Here is a 22,590-nt window from a genome sequence, read left to right as displayed (position 1 = left end):
GGGAAGTCCAAATGGCCATTGAACATATCTGAAATATTCTACTTCATTAAAAATCAAAGGGGTATAAAATAAAAACAACAACGAGGTACCATTTTTCGTTTGTCAACTTGACAAATATATTTTTAAAAGGACATTTATTGGACAGTGCTTACCCTGAGATAGGCACACTCAGATATTGTAAGTGGAAGTGTACATTGATCAGACTTTTTTGAAAAACAATTTGGCAATATAGTTTTGCCTTCTTACCCTATAATTTCATTTCCAGATTTGCCTTAAGGAAATAATCAGAGCTGTAGATAAAATTTATGAGAAGTTATTCATTACAGTATTATTTATGATATAAGAGTTAGTAGCAATATAAATTTCCAAGAATAAAGGACTATTTAATAAACTTTGGTACAATCTATATATATTCTATGAATATACCATAGAAGAAAGATTTGAAGAAAATGTACCAGAACGTTAATAGTTCTTAGAGATTGTAGGTGGTTTTTATTGTATTCTAAAATAAGCATATATTATTTATTTAATGGGGGGGGAAACAATCAGTATTATTTAAGGGGATTAGAATTGCCTTTTGAAGTTTTGAACTCTTGACAAAGACCCTGCATATCAGTGTTTGATTAGTGTTTAGCCTAGCACTATGCACATCAAAGCTGAGAAGTACTTCTGTGGTTTCCTGGGAAACTTCTGTCAGTACTTCTAAGTCCCTTGGATTCTCCCTCATTACTCATTTTAAATTAGTATACTAGAATTAATATATATTATAATTTATAGAATTAAAATAATTCTAATTATTGGAAATGTAGAAAAAAATTTAATAGAAGAAAAAGATTCCTATATGGTTAGTAACTTAGAACACAGATGGTGGTTTGTCCAATTTCCTTTCAGTAGTTAAAAACTGTAAAATTTGACAAGGATTTTTCTTTACCTTCCTTTTCCTTTCTTTTTCTTTTGCAGCCTTTTATCTTTTGTCTTTGCTAATTGTTGTTTGTTTGCTTTCTATCCCCAAAATTCATGTTGTTATCCACCACATATGTCCTCCCATGTTCTTATAACAATCTATAAACATGTATCTCTCCCTCTTTCTCTCTCTCTCTCTCTCTCTCTCTCTCTCTCACACACACACACACACACACACGCACGCACACACACACTATAAGCACACATACATGCATATATGATGGGTTTGTGATTGTTTTATAAAACTGTGATCTTAATATATATAATGTTGACTTCTTTTTTAGCCATTCAGAAGTTACTTTAGTCATGGAATGATTTCCAGTCATATAACTGAAAATAGGTAAGATTCTTGGGAAAGAAATTGAATGGTAATAGAGAAAATGGGGTTGACAAGGGGGTGGAAATGGGAGAGAATCTAAGTACAGAAGCTGGAGTCAGGAAAATATGGGTTGACTTTAGTCATCACAGAGTAAGAAATCCATACTCTATAAAATTGTCTGTTTCACTGCTTTTGTATTAAAGTTTTATGTTAAGGTGGCTTTTAAAACATTGTAACTTGCTAAAATCTAAAGAAAGGAATTTTTTATTCCATCAGTAACCCAGCAAAGCTAGAGGAAGCAGAGTGTCCAAGGGCTGGGCAGTGATCAACAGTGGCTTGTTGGGGAGTAAAAGGGATTGGGCATAAAGGTCCAGCCCCAGGAAGACATGGGAGCAATGAGGGTTGCTGCATTTGTTTTCTTGAAGTGTTTCCTTCAGTACCTCTTTTGCAATGATAATCAGGAGGGCCCAGCAGCTGATAGTTCCTCTGATGGATAAATGCGAGTAGATCTTTCCTTTCTTTTCTTCCCCAATTGCAGTCCAATCTGGTAATGAGACAGACTACCCTGGCTGGGACTCAGAGTGATCTTTTTCTGCACAGAGTCTCACTTAACTTGAATTAAGCATCAGAATAGAATCAGGGTCATTTTTACTTTTAACAGCCCCAGTTTGTCTGAAGCTTAAGGAAGTATGTTTAAGAACAATGAGAAGAAATACAAAGGATTTTCCACATGACATACTCTAAGGGCAATTTAAGGAAAGGGTATGGGATAAAGAAAGCTGTCTTAGTCTGTTTTAGCTCCTGTAACAAAAATACCATAGACTGGGTAGCTTATAAACAACAAACATTTATTTCTCCATTATAGTTCTGGAGACTGGGAAGTCCAGGATCATGGCACTGGCAGATTTGGTGTCTGGTGAGGGCCCACTTTCTCATAGATGGGTGTCATTTCACTCTAACCTCACATAGCAGGAGGGGCAAGGGGGATCTCTCTGGAACCTCTTTTATAAGAGTTTCTTTTATAATCTTGTTCATGAAGGCTCTATCCTTATGACCTAATCACCTCCCCAAATCCTTACCTCCTAATACCATCACTTTGGGGGTTAGGATTTTAACATGTTGAATTTTGGGAGAACACAACATTCAATCCATAGCAGAAACTATCTTTTTAAAATATCCTTTAGTCATTGACTATTTGTTGACAAATAGGTGTGACATACTAAGCAAGAGATACATGATTTAAAAATAAACCAGACACAGTCTCTTCCCTCATGGAGTGAATAGTGTGGTGGAGAAATAAGACGTTAATCAAGCAACTTCACAAAGAAATATGTAATTGCAAACTTTGATTGACGCCTTGAAGGAAAAAAGAACATGGTACTGTGAAGACCACACTGGAGAGCTGACCTCTGGGGGGAGATGAGATGTGAATGATGAGTAAAGATAATTAAGGGATAAAAGCAGTGGTCCTGAGATGAGAACGTAAGGAACATAAAAGAAATGTGTGTCGAGGAACATAAAAGAAGATGAGTTTGGCTGGAGTGTGGAAGTTGGGAGAGAGTGGTCTTATATGGAGCTAAAGAAGTTGGCCAGGCCAGACCATGTTAGTCTTTGTTGGCCATGTGAAAGATTTCAGCCCTTCTCCTGAAAATAAAGGCTTTGAATGTTTAAAAGATTATCTTCTCTGCAATGTGGAGAATGGATTATAGGAGGGCAGAGTGGAAGCAGAGTGGAAAGTAGGGAAACTCTGAGGAAGCATTGCAGCCAAGAGGAAAGAGGGAAGAGAGGGATGGGTGCAGGGACGGGTAGCTGTGGTGGTGAGAACATTTGCAACCCTACTTTCCTCCTTCCCTCCTAAAGCTACTTGGGAATGGTTAACAGCTCTATTGTTTGTCTACAGTGTGAGTATCACAACTGCTATCATTCTTGAAAATGTATATTTCTATCAAAATGCTATTGTATAAAACTGGGATTTTGCTCCATCTCTGTATCGTGGACAGCAAACTTACAGAACTTTCTCCTTAAGCAGCAGGACAAGCTAAAAATATAAACATGGCTTGGGTTTAGGTATGTCCCTATGGGTCAGTAGGAGGAGTCAAAGATAATCTGGGATCTCTTCCCAACCAGCAGGGAGCATTAGGTGGACTGTACTAATCACCTTGCTCAAACCACAGGATGACAGTCAGAGAAGCCCAAGAACTCACTCATTTGGAAGTTTCCCTAGCCAGTAATCTCTTCACTAATTACATGTTTTTGATTTGCCACTCTAGCCCTAATAGGCAGCCATTTGTTCTCTTTGGTAATCATTCCACACGAGAAAACCTGAATGCTGGCAACTTTAACTTCCCTTCTGAAGGGCACCTGGTACGCAGCACTGGTCCCAGCGGGAGCTTTGCCAAACACATGGTGAGTGGCTTGACTACCTGGTGCTTAATTGGTTTTATTATCAAATAGGGAGGAGGGGAGCTGGATAAATGGAACCTTTCCAACTAGTGTATTGATTTAACCTTGAACTTGAAGTTGTTTTGGTGTGAAAAGTGATTAAAAACTGACTGTGTATTTTTATATAAGTACTAGATATGATTTGAAAGTATCATATTTAATTTTTAAATATTGAAGGGTAAAGGTTAAAAAAATACTTTCACGAACCAAACTTTCAGTTATCCAAGTAGTATCAACAGTAGAATAAGAATTTTAAATTAACTTGAAAATAGACAGTCATTCCAAGCCTAAATTTGCTATGTCTTGACTGTTACATTTCAAGTGTTAAAAGAGAACTATCATCTAGAAATCTATATCCAGTGACAACCTCCTTCAGTAATGAAGGGGTAATCAAGACATGCTCAGATGAAAGAAAACTAAGAGAATTTGTTGCCAGCAGACCTACCCTAAAAGAATGACTAAAGGAAGTTTGGTCAAAACAAAGAAGAAATGATAAAAAAATAAAAAAAAAAAGAAGGAATCTTGGAACAATAAGGAGGACAAAAGAACACAATAATAAAACCAGTACATTTTTTTGTATACTTTAAAATACTGAATTTTATCTCAAAAAAATTGCAAAAAAAGAAACCAACCCCAGTGCACACCCACATTGTGGATGACTTAGCCAATTTCTGTTTTTAGGTCTGTATGACTCCAAAGCCAAAGGACTTTCAGTCATTAACTCAGTAATCATTATTGAGTGTCTACTATGTGCCAGTCACTGTGCTAGGTGCAAGGAAAATATAGTCATGGTCTTTGCCTCGAAGGATCTCACAGACTAGTAGAAGAGTCAGTGAGGATAGTGCTGTGAAATGTTTGGAGCAATAATTTAGCCATCCATTACACACCTTAGAATGGCTGAAACACTGACAACACCAAATGTGGAGCAACAGAAACTCTCATTCATTACTGGTGAGAATGCAAAATGGTACAGCCACTTTGGAGGACAGTTTGGCAGTTTCTTGCAAAACTAAACATACTTTCAACATCAGTCATGCTCTTTGGTATTTACCCAAATGAGCTGAAAACTTAGGTCCACACAAAAACCTACATAAGGAATTTTTTCTTATAACATCACTTTTCATAATTGCCAAAACTTGGAAACTTGGAAGCAGCCAAGATGTGCTTCAGCAGGTGACTGGATAAATAAACTGTGTTACATCCATACAGTGGACTGTGTTTCAGTGATAAAAAGAGCTATCAAGCCACAAAAAGACGTGGAGGAACCTAAAATGCATATTGCTAAGTTAAAGAAGGCAATCTTTAATGGCTACATAGTATATGACTCCCACTATATGACATTCTGGAAAAGGTACAACAGTGGAGGCAGTAAAGGGAATTCCCTGGCGGTCCAGTGGTTAAGGATTCCACGCTCTCACTGCCACTGTCACTGCCGAGGGCCTGGGTTCAATCCCTGGTCGGGGGAACTAAGATCCTACAAGCCACGCAGTGCAGCCAAAAAAAAAAAAAAAAATGGAGACAGTAAAAAGATCAGTTGTTGCCTGGAGTTTGGGAGGAAGGGAGAATAGATGGATCTTAGTGGATTTTTAGGGAAGTGAAACTATTCTGTATGATATTGTCATGATGGGCACATGTCATTATACATTTGTCATAACCCATAGAATGTACAATACAAAGAGCGAACCCAAATGTAAACTATGGACTCTAGTTAATAATAATTTATCAATATTAGTTCATCAGTTGTAACAAATATAATATTACAAGACAAATAATAGGGGAAATTGTGGAGGCAGAGGGAAGGACAGGAGATAATGTGGGAACTCTCTGTGCTTTCGGATCAGTCTTTCTGTCAACCTAAAACTGCTCTAAAAAAAAATAGTCTATTACCAAAACAAAAATGTAGCAGGTTATTTATACAACTTTCTGTAATAATTGGGGTTCTTTATTTTACAAACATGAAAACCTAATGAAGTCAAGGAACTTACTGAGACCTGGTCCTGGGGTGGTAGGGGGCCTAGTTATGAACTTTCATCTTCATTCAGCTCTGTTTCAAGGTGACATACTTATCTTTTCCATTTCTGTGCCATTTGTGAATAATTTACAAATTAACAGGTGATATTAAATCTGAAAATCCAGATTATCTGAGCAATTTTACATTACACATGCAAATTCTGTTGTACCAATTTCCTTTTTAATGTAAATGTCAATAACATTTTTTTTCAAGTATAGTCGATTTACAATATTGTGTTAGTTTCAGGTGTATAGCACAGTGATTCAGTTATACATATATATGTGTGTGTGTGTGTGTGTATATATACACACACACACACACACACACACATATTCTTCAGATTCTTTTCCCTTATAGGTTATTACAAAATACTGAGTATAGTTCCCTGTGCTATACAGTAGGTCCTTGTTGGTTATCTATTTTATATATAGTAGTGTGTATATGTTAACCCCAGCCTCCTAATTTATCCCTCCCCTCACGCCCTTTTCCCTTTGATAACCATGAATTTGTTTTCTATGCCTGTGAGTCTCTTTCTGTTTTGGAAATAAGTTCATTTGTATCTTTTTTTTTTTTAGATTCCACATATAATATCATATGTATTTATCTTTTTCTCTCTCTGGTTTACTTCACTTAGTATGATCATCTCTAGGTCCACCCATGTTGCTGCAAATGGCATTATTTCATCCTTTTTTTGGCTGAGTAGTATTCCACTGTATATATATACCACATCTTCTTTATCCATTCGTCTGTTGATGGACATTTAGGTTGTTCCATGTGTTAGCTACAGTAAATAGTGCTGCAGTGGACATTGGGGTGCATTGTATCTTTTCAAATTATGGTTTTCTCCAGTATGTGCCCAGGGGTGGGATTCCTGGATCACATGCTAGCTCTATTTTTAGTTTTTTGGGGAACCTCCATACTGTTCTCCATAGTGGCTGCACCAATTTACATTCCCACCAACAGTGTAGGAGGGTTCCCTTTTCTCCACACCCTCTCCAGTATTTATTATTTGTAGACTTTATTTTTTGCGGTACGCAGGCCTCTCACTGCTGTGGCCTCTCCCGTTGCGGAGCACAGGCACCGTACGCACAGGCCCAGCGGCCACAGCCCACAGGCCCAGCCGCTCCGCGGCACGCAGGATCCTCCCAGATCGGGGCACGAACCCGCGCCCCGTGCCCCAGCAGGCAGACTCTCAACCCCTGTGCCACCAGGGAAGCCCCTGTAGACTTTTTGATGATGCCATTCTGACCAGTGTGAGATGATACCTCATTGTAGTTTTGATTTACATTTCTCTAATAATTAGTGATGTTGAGCATCTTTTCATGTGCCCTTTGGCCATCTGTATGTCTTCTTTGAAGAAATGTCTATTTAGGTCTTCTGCCCATTTTTGGATTGTGTTGTTTGTTTTTTTGATATTGAGCTGTATGAGCTGTTTGTATATTTTGGAGATTAATCCCTTGTCAGTTGCATCTAAACATCAATAAATTTGATGTTTATATAGGCTTACATAAATTTGTGACCTCATCTAAGGAAGCAGGTTTGAAATACATGGCACCTTAAAAAAAAACCTTTAGTTAGGGAAAATTTAGAAATCCAAGGAACATGTTTTGAGGAAATAAGCCTATTAACCAACAATTAGAATTATATACATGATTTTTCCTTTAGGATCATGGCAGTATTGATCATATTCACTATGGTATAGTTTAGATTAGTCAGAATTAAATTTTTATTTCAAATCTACAACTTGGATTACAGAAAAATGCCATATATTCTCTTGTGACTTCCTTAATGGAGTAAAATAGAAGGAATGAATATTTGTGTCATATTTAGCTGTTTTTAAGATACTGTGCTAGGCTTCCCTAATGGCACAGTGCTTGAGAGTCTGCCTGACAATGCAGGGGACACGGGTTTGAGCCCTGGTCCAGGAAGATCCCACATGCCACGGAGCAACTAAGCCCATGCGCCACAACTACTGAGCCTGCGCTCTAGAGCCCGTGAGCCACAACTACTGAAGCCTGCACACCTAAAGCCAGTGCTGTGCAACAAGAGAAGCCACCACAATGAGAAACCTGCACACCTCACAAAGAGTAGCCCCCGCTCACCGCAACTAGAGAAAGCCCTCGCGCAGCAACAAAGACCCAATGCAACCATAAATTAATTAATTAATTAATTAAAAAAAAATAAGATACTGTGGTAATTTCCTTTCCTCTATTTCTTGTGGTAGCATTTTTGCATTTTGTACCTACTATCCTAGGAACCCTGATGAGATTGTTGGATTTTCAAAAAAGAAAAGGACATCCATTTCCATCTGTATAAATGAACAACTAAGCAGGGAAGAAAAATAAGAATTTAAAAATCTAGAGAACTTATTTTCTCTTCTGGATGGCCTGTGTACAGAGATAAAATACAAGTGAAGGTGGGAACCTGGGTATCACCTCCTTTCCTAAATTTGTAGCTGCCTTCCCATATATGCATATCATGTCAGCCAAGGTCCAAACTGTGAAAGTTCTGCACTAAACATTAATGACAGTCAAAACCCAAGCACATTTTGTCTTCTTTTCTTTCTAAGTTGTTAATTCTTTAGCATCCTGGGCTGACCCAACAGCAGCCTCACAATGTAGCCAAAGTTATAAAACACACACAAGATACCTTTGGAAAAACAACAATTAAAGGTGACCTTTTGGGCTTCCCTGGTAGCACAGTGGTTGAGAGTCCCCCCACTGATGCAGGGGACATGGGTTCGTGCCCCGGTCCGGGAGGGTCCCACATGCCGCAGAGCGGCTGGGCCCGTGAGCCATGGCTGCCGAGCCTGCGCGTCTGGAGGCTGTGCTCCACAACGGGAGAGGCCACAACAGTGAGAGGCCCGCGTACCACCAAAAAAAAAAAAAAAAGTGACCTTTTCCCCTATGCGTTTAAAAAATAATAAATCAGCTGTTGGTAAAATAAAATGGATTTCTATTAACTATACACTTTTTGTTTCTCTAACAGTACACACTTAAGTCCCTGCTCCTTTTTTACTTTTTTTTTTTTTTCTGATATCCAGGTAGTACAGTGTGTTTCACCAAAGGGACCCCTTGCTTGTTCAAGAACATACTTTTTTGGAGCTACTCATGTTCCTTACTTGGGTAAGTCCATATAAGTTGTCATCTCATCAACTTATCTAATGAAAAGTTTCTCCCATGAACTAGAAGTGGACTTGAGATTTACTACTTTCCTCAGAAACTCATTTTGTAGCCTGTAATTCCTTGTTGATGTGCCTAACACATTTCTCACAATGTATTTCAGGAGAAATAATTATCAGCTCAATATATATTAGGTCCAATCATGTGTGAGACCAAGTGCTTGGTATCAGAGGGAAGGCAAAGATGCGTCAGCTGTAGTTGGAGATAGCAGGAGGAGATATGGGCTGCAATGGGAGTTTGGATGACTCAGCCAGGTGCCTGTTGTTCTAGTGAGGAAGGTGAGGAAGAGCCATGGTAGAAGGGTACCCATAAGCTGGGAACATTGACAGGAGCAAGTGCTCTATGCTGAGGAGCCATTCAGAAAGGCTAGGCTGACTGAGGCTATCCTCTTTGCTGGGGTAACCAGAAGCTGCAGACATCCAAAGAGACAGAGAGAAGAACTCTTGAATGAATGAGGGTCCCAGCACTGTTCCACAGAGGAGAGTACATCAGAAACCAGGTTTTCTCCTGAGCATTGTTATATAAGCCAGGAAACTCTGAAAGAAGCATGACTTGGGTTGGATAATTAAGGAGGTGAAGAAAGAGGCAGAACTGAGCCTGCTTACTTATACCTCCTAATTTAAAAATTTAAAAATAAAAGCAAAAACATTCCAGAGATGAAGATTCTACATGTCTTCTCTGGTGTTTAGTGGTGATGCTGATTGGTTGTCAAGGTCAGTGTCAGGGATGATGGTCTGGGAGGATACTGGCAGAAACTAGGTTTCACTGTTGTTTGTGCTTGTACAGTATTTAACTCAAAAGAAAAAAAGTTCTTGACATCTTCAAATTAAGAAATTCTAGCCTCCTTGTGAAAGTGTTTGCATCTCCTGTAATCTTGTCACATTCTTAATACATGGTCCTCTTTCACAGGAGATGACAACAAGCTGCCCAAGAAAACTGAACAAATGTAAGTCTTCATTTCTATTACATTTTTTTCTTTCTCACATTGAGTTACTCAGATGTTGAGATTGTCCCATTTACCTCCTTTTGAGATCAGCATTGGGTAGGACATTTGGCTTAAGAGGTGAGCAGAGGGACGTTCCTGGTGGCCCAGTGGTTAAGAATCCACCTTCCAATGCAGAGGACGTGGGTTCTATCCCTGGTTGTGGAACTAAGATCCCCACATGCTGCAGGGCAAATAAGCCCGCACCACAACTACCGAGGCTGTGCTCTCTGGAGTCCACGTTGCTGCACCTAAGACCCAATGCAGCCAAATAAGTAAATAAATAAATAAATAAGTAAAATAAGTAAGTAAAGTAGAGCTGTGTAGTCTCCCAGAATGTCCCAGCCCCTGTCTTTCATCTTGAAGTCTAGGCTAGAGACACTGCCAGGTTTGCCATCTGCTCCTCTCTCCAGACTCAGAGACTTCCTGCCTGCACACCCATGCATTTAAGTGGCATAACGCTTCTTAATATATTTTCTATATAGTGCATTTTTTAATAGGGCTTTCCAAAAAATAAAACATCCTGAAACCCATTGGTAGAACCTGTGTGAAACCACATCTGGTCTGAGAGGTGTTTCCTCTGAATTTGACACTGAGACTTATGGAACAGAGCTAGGATCTCAACTCAGGCCATGCAACTCTCTAGAAAGGGCCTAGTGTTGACTTCTCTCCCGCCCCCCGCCCCCCAGTATAGCAGGAAACCAAAGACAAGAAGTAAACTCATTAATGCTTGTCTGCTTGGGCTACCGTAAAAAATTACCACAGACTGTGTGGCTTAAACAACAGAATTTATTTTCTCACAATTCTGGGGACTAGAAGTCCAAGATCTAGGTACTAGCAGAGTTGGTTTCTGGTGAGGCTTCTCTCCTTGAGTTGCAGACCACCACCTTCTTAGTGTTGTGCTTACATGGAGAGAGAGAAAGATCTCTGGTGCCTTTTCCTTTTTTTTAAAAAAAAAAAATATTTATTTATATTTTAGCTGCATTGGCACATGGGATCTTTCGTTGAGGTGCACGGGCTTCTCTCTAGTTGTGGCATGTGGGCTTCTCTCTCTCTAGTTGTGGCACACGGGCTCTCTGATTGTGGCACATGGGCTTAGTTGCCCCATGGCATGTGGGATTTTAGTTCCCCGACCAGGGATAGAACCCATGTCCCCTGCATTGCAAGACGGATTCTTAACCACTGGACCACCAGGGAAGTCCCTGGCATCTCTTCCTTTTATAAGGATACCAATCCTATGGATTAGGAGCCCACACTTTATGACCTCCTTTAACTTTAATTACCTTTTAAAGGCCCGGCCCTATCTCCACATATAGTCACATTGGGGATTACAGGTTCCATATGAATTTTGGGAGGATGTAATCAGTCCATAATAATGCAGGAATTTCTGAATTCCATAAAGGGATTTTCTTTCAGAATTATGAAGGTAATAGAGTTCTGTTATTACCTAATTAAATATCCTAGCATAAACTAGTTAGGTCTGTGCTTCCCAAAGGCTAACAGTGACAGGCCACAGAGAATCATTTAAGGATCTTTTTTAAAAGATACATTTCCCAGGCTATAGTAGTTCTCAGAACTACTGAATCAGAATCTCTAGGGTAAAACCCATAAGGCTCTGTTGGAAAAATATAAAGTAATATAATCACACTTGAAAATTTGAGAAATGAGGGGAAAAAAATAAGATTAACCATAATTCCTCTTCTTAGACACGACCCCTTAGTATCTCTTTTTTTTAATACATTGATTGATTGGTTGCTGCGTTGAGTCTTTGTTGCTGCGCACGGGCTTTCTTTCGTTGCGGTGAGCGGGAGCTACTCCTCATTGCAGTGGGCAATCTCATTTGAGCGGGCTTCAATGAGTGGGCTTCTCATTGCGGTGGCTTCTCTTGTTGCAGAGCATGGGCTCTAGGCACGCAGGCTTCAGTAGTTGTGGCACATGGGCTTAGTTGCTCCATGGCATGTGGGACCTTCTTGGACCAGGGCTCAAACCCGTGTCCCCTGCGGACCAGGGTTTAAACCTGTGTCCCCTGCATTGGCAGGTGGATTCTTAACCACTGCACCACCAGGGAAGCCCCACACATTAGTATCTTAATGTGTATCTTTTTGTTGTTTTTTTTTAATTATACATATAGGTTTTGTGTAGCTGTAATTGTAGTGTGCTTACAATTTTTGTGTGTGGGTTTTCTTTACGTTAGCAGCAAGTCAACCACATTCTCACGTGTTGGTGGATATGTATAGTCTTACTTTGCACTTGTTTGTGTTTCCATGCCAGCTGTGCTTAGCCATTGCCCTGGACCCTCATTCTAGACCCGTAGACATTTTGCTTAAACCAAAGTCACTGGTGCTCTACTTCAGGGACTGGTGTTGAGAGGTGCTTGGGCCCACATCAGGAGACTTGTTTAAGTCACAGGGCTGGTGGAATTGGGGCCTAATGGAGTCTACTGAAGGCAACAGCAGCACCATCCATGCATAGAGCAGGCCCTTCCCTAATCATGGGTCTCAGGCCTCCTGTCCAGGCCTTTCTATGAGTCAGAAGCCAGATAGCTTTGTACTGAACTCATGCCTTGAGGGTCTGTATAGGACAAGGCCAAGCAGGGGGTTGGCCTGAACCAGTGTTGGTACTGAGTGATGTTTGAATTAAGCTGGGTGAGGGAGGGAGTAAGGATATCTTTATATGTCTTTGGCCTCTATAAATCTTTGCCCTTAGTGTTGAGATGTGGAGGATTCTTGTCATACCTGGAAGTGGCCAAGCTGTTTGGCAGTGTCCCTGACGGGCACTTACCTACCTACCAGGACATACCCCTCTGCCATGGCCTGGTCAACAATCTTCAGGATATGTTGAACCTTGGAGCTGTCATTTTGTTATGTGTTGTTTCTCTTTTTCTTCTACCTTATTCAAATCTCTTACCTGCAATGCAGAGGTGTGGTGTGAGAGCCAAGGAGGAAATTGAAGGTGTTGGCAGTGTGATGTGGCACAATGGAAAGGCACCAGGCTGAGAGCAGACCTGAGTTCCTCTACAGGCCCTACTTGTTTCTTCTGTAAGATGAGAGTGTTAGACCAGATCATTTCTGTGTTCTTCCTGCTATCAAACTGTTGACGAGTCCAAGCTCGCTCTGCTCGCCACACAACAGGCCAATAAATCGGGAGACGAGGTGTTGAGGCAAGGAGTAGAGACTTTATTCGGCAGACCAAGAAGGTGGCCAAATAACCATCTTACCGGGGTTTGGATGCCAGTTTCTTTTATAGAATCAGAGAGGGAGAGGTGGTGAAGCAGTAAAGTAAAAAGGCCGTTTGTCTTGCAGAATATCTCCTGCACTGGGAAGGGGTTGTGTTAATTTCTTCTTTTCTGCAGCCATTCACAGGTGGGCAGGGTCAGGATGTCTCTCTGTGAGCTGAACAAAGGCCTTTTAGTTTAACAGTCAGGCAGAGGGTCAGGGTTCCCTGTGGCAGGCCATTGTGTATGCTTACAGCTATAGATAGTGATTATAATAATAACAAAAGCAATGAAAAGCAAAGGTTAAAGTAAAAGAAACAGAACCAACGTGGAGTCAGAATTTGCTCTTCCCTGTTACAAAACTCCTTTCGCCTTCCTTTACCTGTTACAAGATTCTCAGGCTTAAAAATAAACATATTCTTAGATAAGGCAGTTACTTGCCAAACCCCTCCCTTGCCTTTGAGGCCTTGTGGATGAGCCCCTTCTCTCTGTAATTTTCCTAATAAGACCCTGGGTCTCCTTCCCCTAAGGCAATGGTTCTCAACCGAGGGCAGTTCTACCACATTACTCCCACCAGTCCCTCCCCAACCCCCCATCCCCAGGGATGTTTGGCAGTGTCTGGAGACATTTTTGCTTGTCACAACTGAGGTTACTACTGAGAGGCCAGGAATGCTTCTCAACATCCTATAATGCACAGGGAAGACCTCTCAACAAAGAATTAGCTGGCCCAAAATGCAGAGATTGAGAAACCCTGCCCAAAAGGGAACCAGACTTGGATTTTCTAGGAATCTTCATGGCATTCCCTGTCTGGCAAAGAAAAAAACCTTCCTTTTTAAATAAATTTATTTATTATTTATTTTTGGCTGTGTTGGGTCTTCATTGCTGCTCACTGGCTTTCTATAGTTGCGGCGATAAGGGGCTACTCTTCGCTGTGGTGTGTGGGCTTCTCATTGTGGTGGCTTCTCTTGTTGCCGAGCACGAGCTCTAGGCAGTCAGGCTTCAGTAGTTGTGGCACGCGGGCTCAGTAGTTGTGGCACGCGGGCTCAGTAGTTGTGGCACGCGGGCTCAGTAGTTGTGGCTCGCATGCTCAGTAGTTGTGGCTCACAGGCTCTAGAGTGCAGCATCAGTAGTTGTGGCCCACGGGCTTAGTTGCTCCGCGGCATGTGGGATCTTCCCGGACCAGGGCTCGAACCCGTGTCCCCTGCATTGGCAGGCGGATTCTTAACCACTGCGCCACTAGGGAAGTCCCAAGAAAAAAACCTTATAATGTCTTTGGGAAGTGTGAAGTCAGATAGGAAGCACAAAGTTGGGCAGGAGCAGGGGATGCTTCCCCTCAAAAGCATACTCTATTCTGTAGATCAGGTGAGCTATTTAGAAAGTGGTCTCCGGCTATTAATTTGCATTTAGAGACTGTCATACAGAGTGAAGTAACTCAGAGAAAAGCAAATATATATTAACACGTGTATGTGGAATCTAGAAAAATGGTACAGATGAACCCGTTTGCAAGGCAGAAAAAGAGACACAGACATAGAGAACAAACATATGGACATGAAGGCGGGGGTGGGGAAAGGTGGGGGATGAACTGGATGATTGGGATTGACATATATACACTAATATGTATAAAACAGATAACTAGGGCTTCCCTGGTGGCGCAGTGGTTAAGAATCTGCCTGCCAGTGCAGGGGACATGGGTTCAAGCCCTGGTCCAGGAAGATCCCACATGCCGCAGAGCAACTAAGCCCATGTGCCACAACTATTGAGCCTGTGCTCTAGAGCCCATGAGCCACAACTACTGAGCTTGCGAGCCACAACTAATGAGCCCATGTGCCACAACTACTGAAGCCTGCCCACCTAGAGCCCGTGCTCTGCAACAAGAGAAGCCACCACAATGAGAAGCCCGCACACTGCAGCGAAGAGTAGCCCCCACTCGCCGCAACTAGAGAAAGCCCGTGTGCAGCAACAAAGGCCCAACACAGTCAAAAATAAATAAATAAAATTAAAACAAAACAAAACAAAACAGGTAACTAATGAGAACCTGCTGTATAGTACAGGGAAGTCTACTCAGTGCTCTGTGGTGACCTAAATGGGAAGGAAATCCAAAAAAGAGGGGATATATGTATATGTATAGCTGATTCACTTCACTGTACAGCAGAAACTAACAGAACATTGTAAAGCAACTATACCCCAATTTAAAAAAAAATTTTTTTCATTTAAGTGGAGCGAGTCTTCTCTTCAATTGGATAATCTCTTTTGCCCCCTGAGGGGTCCCACCCTGAGGTTCCAGTAGCAGCCAGCCCTTAGCAGGCCTGGGGAGGAGACGACTTGAAGGTGTGCTGTGGTTGGTTCCTGGAAAAGCAGCAAGTCTGTGTCATGATACCTTTCGGGTCCTCGTAGAGGGTCAGGGAGTCTACATAGTTTTCTTCTGTTGGATCACAAACAGGGAAGGTTGGTCTTTTGAGCAGAATTAAGAAAAGGTGGTTCTTATCATGGTTTAACAAGAGCAAAGTAAAAATTGGAACGGGGCATATAGCTTTTAAAAGGTCTAGAAATCAACAAGTTCTGTTATTATACTTTTCTCATTCTGTTTAAAAATCTGTTTCTTAGAGAATGTCATTTATGTGCACGCAGCTTTTGATGAAACCTTGTGATGCTGTAGTTAACCCTTATTTTTTGTTTTTAAAGTAGGCTCTTGTCACAGGTATATGCTGCTGTTATTGAGGCTGTTTTGGCTGCCATTGCATGTTATGCTAAAACTTCCAGTCTAACAAAGGTAATTTAAATACCGCATTTCTTTTTCCTTAGTAGTTATTTTAATGTGAAACTTTTTATCGATCTGTTTTTAATTTGGACACCTTATAGTACTTAATTTTGTGTGTGAACTTGGGCACCAAAGAGTTGCCTTTAGTGTGCTGAGCTTGTCTTATGAATGACAGCTAATCAGCACTTCTTTGTAGATATCTGGTTGTGTTAAAAAAAAAATCATTCTGTAGTATATTGTTTTACTTAGCAGTTTTTTAAAAGTCTTTCAAAAGTTAAAAAATAAAGAAAAATATAGATTGTTCTGTGAATTTTAATAAAGTTAGATAAGTTGATTTTGAGCTACATAGTTTTATTTCCTATAATTCTGTGTTTTAAAAAATTAACTAAAGATTAGAAATTCTAACTTGTCTTTCCTAGACAGGCACATGTGTTCCCTTTCTCTGACCGTTTACTTCCTTGCTGTTTTGTGGTTAACCTGCTGTGCTGAGTTGGATTCTATATCTGACCCAGTGACAGATGAGAACGAGTTGACTTGATGCCTCCCAGTGCCAATAGGACCTTTCCTGAAGCAAACCATTTGACATTGGAAAGGTTGTGTTGTAGATATCAAAGAGACTATCGCCTAGTCACCAGTTCCTTGTCACCAGTTCCTTGCCATCTTCCCTCCTCACTGAACTTGATTCCCCCTGTACTTGGGATTTCTCAGCCCTTTAGCTGAAAGCTTATGCAAAACAGTAGGTTATTCTTCAGTATCAGTTCTGCACCTTTGTTTTTTAACTGATTTTTTATAACTTTAGTTATTTGAATGTGCTTAGCATCTGGGCAGAAACACTGAGGGCAGTGATATCTTGAGGGGAGGGGAAAGCGCTTTTCCAGGCCTCACAATGGCACCGTCCCAGCTGGTTACAGGTCACCAGATCAGGTTCCAGTGCCCACCTGCCTGAATGAAGTGTTTTCATGTGAACCCAGACCAAAGAAAGCAGGCTCCTGTTTCCCCTAACAAGATGTTTTCACTTTAATCTATTGATGTATACAAAGTAGTCACTTAGAGGGGATGGGAAGTGTTCTCCTGGCCATATGTGAGAAGGGCCCTTCTAAGTGTATTCTTTCCTGCTGTGAAAGCTAATTGTCTCTGTTTTGTTACTGATTTTACAGGCCAAGGAGGTAGCTGAGCAGACCTTTGGATCTGGGTTAAATTCCTTTGAGTTGATGCAGTTTAAGGCAGCCCTACAGTAAGCAATAACTGATATTGTCTATAAAAGCTTTTCTTTAATGTTTGTGTTTTAAAAACCCTTTTCTCCTTTGTATTTGATATTCTGTCTCCCCTTTGAGAAATGTTCCAGTAAATCAATAAGATATGTGAAGGAGAGTCATTCATGATCAGGGTTTTATTTGAGAGGCCAAGGAGCCAAGGATGGAGGAACTGTTTGAGAGTCAGACACACTGCCTGAGGCTGGAATGGGAAGCAGATCAGTATTAGAACTGACAGACCTGGGTTCAGAGGTTAGAAAGATGAAGCTGGGGACATGAGTGGTGAGGTTTGTTAGGATTAGGGGCCCTGGGCACATGAAGATGGTCACTGCTTAGAAGAGGGTTGCCCTGAGCCTCATCTGCCTCTCAGATGGTAGAAACCCCTGAGCCTGGCCATGTCTCAGGGTCTAGAAGGTCTGGGAATTTGGCTTCCTGGCAGTCTTCCCATCACACATGTCCTGGCATATCACAGTGGATCTCTGTGTAGTCTTTGTCCATAGCTAAACCTTCTTGAACCCAGTCCACTCAAGCTTCTGTCCCGTATGAGGACAACTTGGTGTACTTTTTTGTGAAGGAGACAAAAGACACCAATATCAGAGAGTTTCTTTAAGGACACTTCTGGGATGTGCCCTGTGGTACCTCAGTTCCATACCCCACATTTTCTTACATCTGCAGCCCTGGGTAGTGAGAAGGAACATTTGGAAAACTAAGTTAGTTAATGATCTAACAAGAAGAATTCTATTGCTATAGCTCCAGGAGTGTAGGAAAGAACCAGAACTCTTTGGTGCAAAGCTGTAGGCTTGCTTCAGGTTTCTTTTCCTTTCTTCTGGGTCTTCTGAATCTTGTAGCTCTGACCACGAGAGGGGAGGGCTAGAGGAAATTTGGTCCCTTAAGGCTGTGTGCTGACCTGAACTGTCTGTTCCTGGCAGACCTGAGTTTAAGGAAGCTTCTTTGCTTTCCAGCTGTGTGACCTTGGGCAAGATAGGGAGCTCTCTGTGCATCTGTTTCATCATCTTCCTGCCCTGTAGAGTGATTGGGCAAGTGAATGGGAGCTGCTGTCTCAGTGGGTTCTCCTCTCTTATCATCGGCATGGCTGACAAAGTCATTCCATTCCTCCTGTCCTCGGGGCCTTGCCTAGCCCACTCTGCCTTTCTAGGGCAGGCCACACTCTCAATCCCATGGCCTCCTGTGCATGGGGTGTACCACCCTGGCTGGAGGAAAGAACAAGGAGAGAATACATTCCAGGCAATAGGAGGAGAGTCTTCCAGGGCCAGCCCTCCACCCAAGAGCCCCACTTCCTTCTCTTCACATGGTCACTTCCCTCAAACTGCACCAAATTAGCAAATCTTCTCCCAAGAGGGACACGGGAAGTTAGCATACGACTGACTAGTACTTGTTAAGGCAAAAAAATTAAATTTAATTCAATTTAGAAACTTTCTTTTACAAAAAGAGTTGATGCCAAAAGGGTTTTCTGGTTATTCCTCAGTTCTGAAGGCCTGACCATGCCCATTATTACATAGCAGTTGACTGTGGGTAGCAGTCTGACTCCGAGCAGGGCTGGCAGCTTGACTTCAAAGGTGGTGAAGAGGAGGAGGAGCAGGAGAATATGTCAAGCTGTGGGCCAGAGGCCTGGGGCAAGTAGAGGTTTACTCTCAATCTGCCATGGATGGCAATCACATAGTTCTCTCCTGCTCTGTCCAAGAGTCAAGATAGCCCTGAGAATCTGCACAGAGGCAGGGCCGTGACTGGAGTCAGACACTGACCCCATGTTTGCTGATGGCATGATACCCTAAGGCAGGTAAGGACGACACACACCTCACTGGTGGCTGTGAGAGCCCAGCACAGGTGCATTGCAGTGGCAGGTGTCTGGGGAGGATGCTAACACAGTGGTCACAAAAGCAGACTGACTTTTGTTTTATTTTGTTTTGGGTCTACAGCTCCAAGATGGCTTTTCATATACATGCTGTGAATAATCAGGGAAGGTAAGTATATGTTTATGGTGTGTCCTCACTGGGGGCAAGTTTTAGGAGCAAAATGAAGAGCAACTACCTTGTAACTGCTGGCATGGATGATCTTTTCACCCTTCTACACCTGGCAGTGGCATCACTCCAGGGCTGGGCTTGGAGGTGGCTGTGCTCAGCTGAGGCCCTTTGCCCTGAATGCTTTCCACTGAAAGACTAGGGTGGGTTGGGGGCTGAACCTAGTTCCCTCCAAGTGGAATTCTGCATACATGCAACCCAGTGTTTTGAAAATCCCTGAGAGAGATCTGAGTGTGAGTTGCTTCCAAGTTGAAAAAAAGAGAACACTGTAAATTTAATATATGTCTCTCCCATCAATTTCCTCTTGTAGAATTGTGCCTCTGGACAGTGAAGATAGCTTATACTTTGTGAAGACGGTAAGCAGAGCTGTTACAGGTCAGCTGGCAGGGAATGGCCTGTAGAGGACCATCTACAAGGGGTGAGGTAGCAGTGGGTGGGAGTCTTAGGCAGCCCACCCCTTACCTGAGAAAACTAGTCTACTTTCAGGACTGTTCCAGCTGCAGTGGTGGTGAGCCTGTGCTTTCTGAGGCTGTCTAGCAGCTGTACAAGGCTTACCACATCCACACTCCCATGTCTAGGTGCCCCTTGGGTGCAGAGTCTTAGCTGGGGAAGGGGGGGGTGAGGGTGTGGGGTGGTAGACACCTCTTCCTGGGATTAGGAAGGCTTCCTCCAAGTGGCTGAGGTTTCTCTGACCTCACATGGAAATGGGAGCTGATGACAAGCCTACCTCAACACAGACCAAGTTTTCAGTGGCTTCTCTGTGTTCCAAGGCCTGTGTTGATGCCCTTTTTTTAAAAAAAATTAATTAATTAATTTATTTATTTATGGCTGCATTGGGTCTTCGTTGCTGCCCGCGAGCTTTCTCTAGTTGGGGCGAGCGAGGGCTGCTCTTCGTTGCGGTGCACGGGCTTCTCATTGCGGTGGCTTCTCTTGTTGTGGAGCACAGGCTCTAGGCACGCTGGCTTCAGTAGTTGTGGCGCGTGGGCTCAATAGTTGTGGCTCATGGGCTCTAGAGCATAGACTCAGTAGTTACACGGGCTTAGCTGCTCCGCAGCATGTGGGATCTTCCTGGACCAGGGCTTGAACCCGTGTCCCCTGCATTGGCAGGCAGATTCTTAACCACTGCCCCACCAGGGGAAGTCCTTATGCCCTTATTTAACAGGCGCTTATGAAAATAAAAACAAACTAACGTTAAAAAAAAAAAAACTGGGCCTGAGGCTCCTATGAAGTGGGGTAGTGAGAACAGAGCTTTCTGACCTATGTGCTGAAGGCAGAACTAATGGGCCAAGGGAATGGGTGTAGAGATGCAGAAATATTGGTCCCTGAGGTGAGCTGGCGTGGTCTTGGGGAGCCAGGGTTTCTAAACCAGTTGCTCCCAGCCACATCCAAATCCTCTGTTTACCCCAGTGTATCCTGATATGAAGAAAATTGGCAAGCAATGCATAAGAGGATGGTGGACATCCAGCCAAGATTCTGGTTGTAGTATATATGGGTACAAGTTGTACCTTCAGTCCATTCTGTGGCTACTGCCTGAACCTTAATTTCAGTGAGCTTTTGGTCATAGGGAAGTGGGTGGGCAGATGTGGATGACTTGGTGCAAATGCATGCCCACTGCCATCACCAGGGGACAAGCATAGTGTTATCTCATCTACAGAGAGTGATACAACATGGGTAATTTTTTAAGGTTGTGAGTAGTTTCTGTGTATATAACATACCTGCTCCCTGTCTCTGTCAGTATTTTGTGGTGATGTTCTTTTAGAGCTAATGGAGACTTTTTTGTGACATTATTAAGACACTGGGAAATACTTTCTGATATTTAGGTAATAATACTTTGTCTCCTTGCTGGACTTTAGTTTCCCTGACTTCTCTTCTTAGACTCTCGTGCAGTGCTCTGGAAGATGCTTTGCACTGGAGTAGGTGATTAGCAGTCCAGTAGAATCATACTACTGTGTTAAGTACACATTCAGCAGCAGCTAATGAAATAGGAAAGAAAAGATAGGATGTTGGTGCTTTCTGTCCAAATCCTATCCTCCCTTCCAGGCAAAGATGAAGTTCTGTCTCCTCCTCCAAGCCTACCCTACTGATTTCTCCCTACAAGTACTGTATTCCTATAGGAATACATAATTAGGGAATAAATTACATAAATTAGGGAGTAATTCTATAGTAATGTGTCACATGATGACTTCTATGTAAGAATGCTCTTGTCTCTCCAGCTGTACTTTATAGGTTTCCTGAAGATAGGAACGATGCTTCATATTTTTTCTCTCCCCATGCCACATGTGGGAAGTACATAGCAAGTGTCTAAAAAATACTACATGTATTCTTTTTAATGTCCTCTCTCCCCTTCCTCAACACCAGAGGCCAAATAGGGAAGTGGGGGATTAGGAAACCACAGGATTTGTCTTCCTAATTGATTTGGGAACCTAACTGATCATTGTCACTTAAGAGGAACCATGTAGCCCAGGAAGGTTCTGTGTCTTCAGATACTAAAAATTCTTTGAAACAAATTTAGATAAACCTTCCAGTTGTCATGCCTAATGAGAAAGTTAACTGAAATATAAAGCCTGTCTGTCACTTTGTACATTCCTTTATCACAACGACATGGATGATTAAGGACTTTAACTATGGTTTTTTTCCTTTCAACTCTTCTGCCATCTTTTTGTTTTCTTCTTTATAAATTTATTTATTTTTTATTTATTTATTTTTGGCTGCGTTGGGTCTTCATTGCTGCGCGGGCTTTCTCTAGTTGCGAAGAGCGGGGGCTACTCTTCATCGTGGTGCTGCACGGGCTTCTCATTGCAGTGGCTTCTCTTGTTGCAGAGCTCAGGCTGTAGGCGCACAGGCTTCAGTAGTTGTGACACATGGGCTTAGTTGCTCCGCGGCATGTGGGATCTTCCCAGACGAGGGCTCGAACCCGTGTCCCCTGCATTTGCAGGCAGATTCTTAACCACTGCACCACCAGGGAAGTCCCCTGCCATCTATTTGAGAATCTAACAGTCCCTTCAAGAGGCCTAGGTCTTTTGTCTCTGTACTGAGGATAGAGCAGGGATCCCATATGAGGACAACAAGGTGTGAAAATGAGCTCTGGCTTTAGGAGCTCTGTACCTGGCCATTCAGCATCATCAGGCCAGGAAGGCCAGGAAGTGCTCATCGTGCAGCTTATCCTATGTCCTTCACCAGATCTTCACGGTCATCTCAAACTCTAACTCTGGCTTGTACCAATTTCTGCATTTCCTCTGCTAGATTCATCTCAGAATTATGTCATTTTCAGTGGTTTTTAACTAAATTATAGCCTTCTTACCAGCCATTCAGGAGCTTTCTCTGAGTTGCTCTAGTTTTTTTCTGGCCTGCTGAAGCCTCTATTTTTATTTGTCTTGGCCATTGAAGCTCGAACAGCTTTCTTTTAATTTTTTGGTACTGAAAGGAG

At 42.2% G+C, this 22,590-nt stretch overlaps 1 protein-coding gene across 4 annotated transcripts in view; it reads left to right on the top strand.

Moving 5' to 3' along the window:
- The window catches only part of DNAAF9 (dynein axonemal assembly factor 9), a 149,837-nt gene that overhangs the window by 63,203 nt on the left and 64,044 nt on the right, over positions 1 to 22,590 (top strand). For 3 of the 4 annotated variants that reach the window (XM_027078798.1, XM_027078797.1, XM_027078795.1), the window contains exons 9-16: positions 1,248 to 1,303; positions 3,553 to 3,688; positions 8,779 to 8,860; positions 9,827 to 9,863; positions 15,796 to 15,883; positions 17,029 to 17,105; positions 19,062 to 19,106; positions 19,474 to 19,519. In XM_027078798.1, the coding sequence (XP_026934599.1) occupies positions 1,248 to 1,303; positions 3,553 to 3,688; positions 8,779 to 8,860; positions 9,827 to 9,863; positions 15,796 to 15,883; positions 17,029 to 17,105; positions 19,062 to 19,106; positions 19,474 to 19,519 (567 nt within the window). The remainder of the gene's footprint in view (positions 1 to 1,247; positions 1,304 to 3,552; positions 3,689 to 8,778; positions 8,861 to 9,826; positions 9,864 to 15,795; positions 15,884 to 17,028; positions 17,106 to 19,061; positions 19,107 to 19,473; positions 19,520 to 22,590) is intronic. The other variant, XM_027078796.1, reaches the window with a different exon arrangement.

Source organism: Aethalodelphis obliquidens, unplaced genomic scaffold, assembly GCF_003676395.1.
Source record: "Aethalodelphis obliquidens isolate GAN/ISIS:26980383/991018 unplaced genomic scaffold, ASM367639v1 scaffold42, whole genome shotgun sequence".
In the NCBI taxonomy this organism is placed as follows: domain Eukaryota; kingdom Metazoa; phylum Chordata; class Mammalia; order Artiodactyla; family Delphinidae; genus Aethalodelphis; species Aethalodelphis obliquidens.
Note: the sequence above shows the minus strand (reverse complement) of the source record. Positions and strands in the feature narration are given on the sequence as shown.